At 38.9% G+C, this 6,818-nt stretch overlaps 2 protein-coding genes across 2 annotated transcripts; both read left to right on the top strand.

Annotated features, from left to right (window-relative positions):
* Positions 1 to 2,986: 2,986 nt before the first annotated feature.
* On the top strand, positions 2,987 to 3,517 carry LOC131659096 (uncharacterized mitochondrial protein AtMg00810-like). Its single transcript, XM_058928334.1, has one exon. It carries the CDS (start codon positions 2,987 to 2,989, stop codon positions 3,515 to 3,517), a length of 531 nt encoding a protein of 176 aa, XP_058784317.1.
* Positions 3,518 to 3,559: 42 nt separating this feature from the next.
* Positions 3,560 to 5,964, top strand: LOC131659097 (uncharacterized). Its single transcript, XM_058928335.1, has 3 exons — positions 3,560 to 3,784; positions 4,031 to 5,497; positions 5,599 to 5,964. Exons 1-3 carry the CDS (start codon positions 3,560 to 3,562, stop codon positions 5,962 to 5,964), a joined length of 2,058 nt encoding a protein of 685 aa, XP_058784318.1.
* The last annotated feature ends 854 nt before the right edge of the window (positions 5,965 to 6,818 follow it).

Here is a 6,818-nt window from a genome sequence, read left to right on the forward strand (position 1 = left end):
TAGCTTTCAGTTTCTTTTCAACTTCTGCAGCTATGGCATCTTCAACCCGAATTTTTGAAGTTTCCAGCTTAAGATCAATGATTCCCTCCGGTTTGCTAGCACACCTGTCATACAATTCCAAATGCTCATTTGCAGCTATTGCTTTAATGATTTTGATGATGCCTGAGGCTATTGTGAAATTTGTCGAGCCTCCAGCTGTTGTATCAATCAACTGTTTTGTTTTCATTTTGAGCCCATTGACAAATACTTGCATCTGTTCAGTCTTGTCCATATTGTGAGTGGGACATGCTACTAGAATTCTTTTGAATCTTTTGTAGGCATCTCCTAAGGGTTCACCCTCCTTCTGCTTGAAGTTCAAGATGTCATACCTCTTCCTTATAAATACAGATGCAGGAAAATACTCATTTAAGAAAGCTTTTTCCATCTTTCCCATGATGTAATGCTGCTCGCTGGAAGTGAATAAAACCACTCTTCTGCTTCTTCTACCAAGGTGAATGGGAACATTCTCAGCTTCTTGGCCTCTTCTGTACGACCTTCGATTTTTAAAGTTGTACTCATGGTCAGAAATCTCTGTAGGTGCTTGTTTGCATCTTCATTAATATTTCCGGTGAAAGGTTTTCTTTCAAGCTGATTTATCGTGCTCGGATGCAATTGAAAGTTGGACGCATTAACCGGTTGGTTGACAATAGTTAGTCTACCCTTTGGCGTGTTTGTAGCACCATAATCTCTGAGAAGTCTCTCCGGTGGTGGTACCTCGCCCATGATCTCTTCTTCACTTTCGGTGTCTGAACCAGAATGAACTGTAATCACTTCTTCCTCGGATTCCATTTTAGCTTGACGAGCTTGTCTGCGCCTTGCGTGCAAAGTTCTTTCAATTTCCGCGTCAAAAAGAAATTCAGCTGAGGCCTTACCTCGCATACACAGATTAGACAAATATTAGAATTAGGAAAAAAAATCAAAAGTGCAGAAAATAAAATTTTAGTCGCAGAGCAACAAAATTCTAATTGAAATAAATCTAAAAACTCTATAATCTTCGGCAGTCCCCGACAACGGCGCCAAAAACTTGATCGGTAAAATAGCAAGTGCACTATTTTGCCTTTTGTAATAATAAGGGAAAATGCCCCGAATGTCGAATCTCAAGGACTGCTTGACGAATAAGAGTTTTATCAATATTTCAATTAAACAAAAGTTCAAAAGGGGTTTTGGTTTGTTTTGAAAATAAAGTAAATACAGAATTATAGAATGATGAACAGAGATAAGTAGATTGCTCGTGGTGGTGAATGATTCTTCCTATTACAACTTGCTTTCTCAATGCAACAACTGAATTATCACACTTGATTACCGGTTCTCAAGATTATCTAATCCTAATTCCTTAGTGAATAGATCTTTGACATCATAACCTAACTACTATGTCCATAGATAATTATAATTATGATCAAGCATTCCAATATCGAGAATTTCCGGTTATGATAAATTATTCCTAGTCCTAGGTGATATTGATTACCATATGTTTTACTCAGATGAACAAATAATCGCTGTCCAGCTAAATTTATTCATAAGATTCAATATCTGTTTTTTTTGACAGTTAAAGCATTAAGAACAGTCGTAAAACAAATCAAAGATATGAAAACTGAATTGTTATTGCATACGATAAACAAAGTTATAGTATCCGGAATCAGGGTCACCCCCTAGCAATGGGGGGTTTAGCTACTCATAATAATAACAAAAATCATAGTTTGAATTGTAGACATTACAGATAAACAAAGGGAATCAAATCTTCAATCGCGAATGCTCATGGTAATCTTCAATCCTTGCTTAGGATCTGAGTTTTCCAGCTTCTCCAATGTATTTTCGCACCCAAAACTGTCCAACCCTTGTTCAATGTGTGGGCACGCGTTTGGTGCTGTGACACGCGTCCTGGCAGGGGGAGGTATTTCCTTTGCAATTCTGGCTTCTGGGACGTGTGTGGGCACGCGTCTGGTAGTCTGGAACGCGTCTAGGCACGCGTTTGATGGTATGGAACTCGTCTGGGCACGCGTCTGGGTAGAGGTGTGTCTTTCTGGCTCCTTGCAGGTCATGGGACGTGTCTGGGGACGTGTTTGCTCAGCAGACTGCATTTTTCTACTCCCACACGCGTGTGAGGACACGTATCAGCAGCATAGGTGTTTTTCCACAAGTCACACGCGTCTCGGGACGCATTTGGCCAGCGTTATGACTTTTCTTCAGTTTTGCACTTTTTCACACTGATTTTTCCCATTTCATTCATCCGAGCCTACAAACACTTAAACACAAAACCAAAGCATAAAATGACGAATAATGAAATACTTCAAAAACAACTAAAAACAACGGTAAATATATGTGTGAAAACCACTGATCAATCCCCCTTACCTTAGCCAAGAGTTCTTGATTGGTCTCTCCCTCTACTGTTCTCCTTTCACGTTCTTTGAGTTCCCAATTCCTTAGTTATTCTTTTCACGTTCTATCCTCTTTTCCAATTTTTTTCTTATTTTATGAAAAATAACATTATAATTAGTAAAGGGCTTTACTAACATAACACCCCTTCTTACTAACATCATACGTGGCCCAATACCATGAACCATTCTTTTTCCAATTATTTTCATAAAAACCATAATAATTCTAATTATTAATTCAATTTCCAATTAAATTAAAAATTAAAATATACGGGTGTTACATCTACAAGTTAAGAAAGGCTCTATATGGTTTAAAACAAGCCCCTAGAGCTTGGTATTAGAGATTGACTGAGTTCCTGACCACAAATGGCTACAGGAAAGGAGGGATAGTCAAAACCCTCTTTGTGAAAGATGAAGGTGGAAAAATCATAATTGCTCAGATATATGTGGATGATATAGTGTTTGGTGGGATGTCAGATCTGATGGTTAAACACTTTGTCAATCAGATGCAAACTGAGTTTGAAATGAGTATGGTTGGAGAATTGACATATTTTCTTGGGCTGCAAGTTAAACAAATGGAAGACTCCATCTTCCTCTCTCAAAGCAAATATGCCAAGAATATTGTCAAAAAGTTTGGAACGGGTAATGCTAGTCACAAAAGAACACCTGCACCTACTCATTTAAAGTCATCTAAAGATGAAGGTGGCACTAGTGTTGACCAGAGTCTGTACAGGAGCATGATTGGAAGTCTGCTATATCTAACAGCTAGCAGACCAGATATTGCCTTTGCAGTTGGAGTATGTGCTAGATATCAAGCAGAACCCAAAGTAAGTCACATAAATCAAGTCAAAAGGATTCTCAAATATGTGAATGGAATTTGTGACTATGTTATGTTGTACTCTCATGGGTGTGAACCTATCTTATTTGGGTATTGTGATGCTGATTGGGCTGGAAGTGCTGATGATAGAAAAAGCACATCTGGAGGGTGTTTCTTCTTGGGAAACAATCTCATATCATGGTTCAGCAAGAAGCAAAATTGTGTCTCTTTATCTACTACTGAAGCTAAGTACATAGCAGCTGGTAGCAGCTGTTCTCAACTAACGTAGATGAAGTAAATGGTGACTGAATAAAATGTCACACAGAATGTCATGACATTGTACTGTGACAATTTCAGTGCTATCAACATATCCAAGAATCCAATTCAACATAGCAGAACCAAGCATATTGATATCAGACATCACTTCATAAGAGAACTTGTAGAAGACAAAGTGATTTACTTGGAACATGTATCCACTGAACTTCAGCTAGCTGACATATTCACCAAATCTCTTGATGCTACACAATTTGAAAACTTGAGGAGCAAGTTAGGATATGTATCCATGAGGAATTATAGCAATTAAAGAAGTTGGGAAATAAGGTTTTGGACAAGTTAAATTCAATTAGTGACGTGGCTGCTGAGTGTGAAAGAATTTAAATTCCCTCCTCATTTGCAAATTCACCTCTACAGTTTCTCTCTCAAGTTCAAACCTTACTCTTTCAACTGTTTCATCTCCCTTGCTCGCAACCACTTTCAAGAATCCCATTCTATCGTCCATTCAAATCTATCCAATATGTCTTAGTCATTCAAATACCCCTCTCCTAAGAATGCATCTGACTCGGACCCAAGAACTCCAAATATCAACCCTAATGAAGTTCTTGCAGTTGCTCCTCTAAGAGTGGTGTCCGCTGAAGATCTTCGTGTGAAGAAGCCTCGCTCTCCATATGCAAGAAAACCAAAAGAAGATGTACGTGGCAAGACCTCTAACCCCTCGTCGTTTATTGATCTTGAGAACCTGACAAAGGAAGGATCACAGTATACTCATCAAACTATTGCACAAATAGTCATTAGAATCTTGGATGAACAACGTCAAGTTCCTGGGATTTATGTACCTCTACAGACTGTTATCCCTGACTCCACTCAGAACCCTAACCTAAATGTTGCTCAAGAAGATGAAGATGTGAGTATGGATGCTGATGAGGTTCATGAGACGAATGATGATGATGTTCAGGTGACTCATAAAGAAAAGAATGTTGAAGCTGCTGATGTTGCTAAGGATGTCACTGACACCACTGAGGATGGTCCCAATGTTGATTCAGGTAAAAATGTTGTTGCTCTAGATGAATTCTCTGATAATGATCTGGTTGCAAATGTAAATCCCAGCGTAGCAAAAAGGCTCATGACCAGGAAGGGTAAGAAAGTAGTTGATCAGAGTCCTCCCAAGAGGAGAGTACCAAAGACTACTTCAACTGGACCCATCAGAAGTAAAGTTGTGTCCAAGAGTACCTCTACTGGCCCTAGTAAGAGTAAGACTGTATTTCAGAGTGTTCCTGTTGGACCTTCAAAGTCTTGGAGCAAAGTTATTCCAAAGAAGAGGAAAGCTCAAGTCATGGACGACTCTGATTCTGATGTTGAAGTGGATGTTCAAGACATTCCACTAAAGAAGAAGCCTACTTTCAGCAAGCTTGCTGCTAACGTCCCTGATGTGCCCCTAGACAATATTTCTTTCCATTCTACTTCAAGTGTCAACAGGTGGAAATATGTCTACCAAAAGAGACTGGACCTTGAGAGAGAATTAGCTCAGAATGCTGTTGACTGTAAATATATAATGGAACTGATTCATGTTGCTGGGTTGATGAAGACTGTTGCTCACTTTGCAACATGCTATGAAGTGCTGGTGAAAAAATTCATTGTGAACCTCTCAGAAGAATTTGCTAATAGAAAGTCTAAGGAATTTAGGAAGGTGTATGTGAGGGGCAGGTGGGTTACCTTTTCTTCCATTGTGATAAATAATTATTTGGGGAGGTCTGAAGAAGCTCAACTTAAGTTGGATGTCTCTGATAACAAGGTGTGCCAAGTCATCACTGCCAACCAGGTCAAGAGATGGCCTTTAAAAAGGAAGCTGTCAGCTAGTAAGCTAAGCATGAAGTATTCCATGTTGCATAAGATTGGTGCTGCAAATTGGGTGCCTACCAATCATAAATCTACCATTGCTACTGTCCTAGAAAGTTTATATATGCTGTTGGAACCAAGACAAAGTTTGACTATGGTACTTACATATTTGATCAGACAATGAAGCATGCCGGGAGTTATAGTGTGAAGGGTCTTATTGCCTTCCCACCTATCATATGTGGCATTATCTTGAATTAGTACCCAGGCATTTTGGTTGAAATTGACTCTATCTGCAAAAGGGAAAGTGCTATTTCATTTCATTATAAACTGTTTCAAGGAACCCATGCTCATGACGTTGCCATGACATCAGCTGGGACATCCAAAGGAAGCTCCACTACAGGTAAAGTTGTAGTGGTTGCAATGCTCAAGGAAACATGCAAGGAGGTGCTGAGTTTATTGAGAATGAAGAAGCGGGTCCTGAGGCAGATGATGAATAGGAGGCTGGTTCAGATGAGGTGGAAGAAGAGGCCAATCCTGATGATGGCATTGATGAAGACAGTTCTGGTGGTTTTGAATCTGAAGACTAGAACTGCTGTTAATGGTGATGTCTTTTGTGGATTTTAATATTTTTTTTGTTTATTTTTTGATTAATGGCATGTACTTAATTGAATATCAAGGTTGCTTTGGCAACATTTCTGGCAAAAAGGGGGAGTAGTGTCACCCCAGAACAAGTATTGTGTGTATGGTGTCACCCCAAAACAAGTATTGTGTGCTCAACAATTTTTTTGATGATGCTGTTGAATGAAGTCTGTTGAATGAAGTTTATTTATGGAAGTATACTCCTGCAGTTTATTTCTGCAGTCAGTTGTGATGATAGTTGTATGCTTCTGTGGTAGTATAGATGTGTGTAGTGCTGAAGATTGATCTGATGTGGTAGCATAGCAGTATGTTTTGTGTAGCCGGTTGTATAGTTATTGATGATGTCTGGTAGTAGTAATATAATGGTAGCTATGCTTGATGATTTCCTGTAGATGTATTAGCTATTCCATGCCTGTGCGGTTGTGTGCTGTGTGTTTTTCTGTTGCAAAGAATCTCTGATGTGGTGACAGATTGTTTTAGCCAAAAATTTGCCAAAGGGGGGAGTTTATAGATGCTTTTGTATTGGTTGCATTTTGTGGTAAAACATTCATGTATGTGTGATGTCTTGACTAATGTCATGACATGCTATGTGTAGTGTTATGCAGGATTTGACTGCTTGAGCTAATACAAGTTTTGGTTGGATGTCATGCTCGATTCCATGACATCAATATCTGACAGCAGTGGCTGTTATATTTAGCTATTATATTTAGGTGTTATGTTTCCTTATTTATCTCAGGCTACAATTTAGGAAACTATATATTTAGTGTTGTATGGTTCTCGCTAAAAGATCTCGTCTACAACATATGAATTAATACCCTGATGATGTGGAAATTAGGTTA

The sequence above is a fragment of the Vicia villosa genome, linkage group LG3 (assembly GCF_029867415.1).
Source record: "Vicia villosa cultivar HV-30 ecotype Madison, WI linkage group LG3, Vvil1.0, whole genome shotgun sequence".
Taxonomy (NCBI): domain Eukaryota; kingdom Viridiplantae; phylum Streptophyta; class Magnoliopsida; order Fabales; family Fabaceae; genus Vicia; species Vicia villosa.

Coding starts and splice junctions, on each gene's coding strand:
- LOC131659097 (XM_058928335.1), top strand. CDS start 3,560: ATGACATTGTACTGTGACAATTTCAGTGCTATCAACATATCCAAGAAT. Junction 3,785..4,030: donor TGAGGAGCAAGTTAGGATAT/GTATCCATGAGG, acceptor AATATGTCTTAG/TCATTCAAATACCCCTCTCC. Junction 5,498..5,598: donor CAAGACAAAGTTTGACTATG/GTACTTACATAT, acceptor ATCTTGAATTAG/TACCCAGGCATTTTGGTTGA.
- LOC131659096 (XM_058928334.1), top strand. CDS start 2,987: ATGGAAGACTCCATCTTCCTCTCTCAAAGCAAATATGCCAAGAATATT.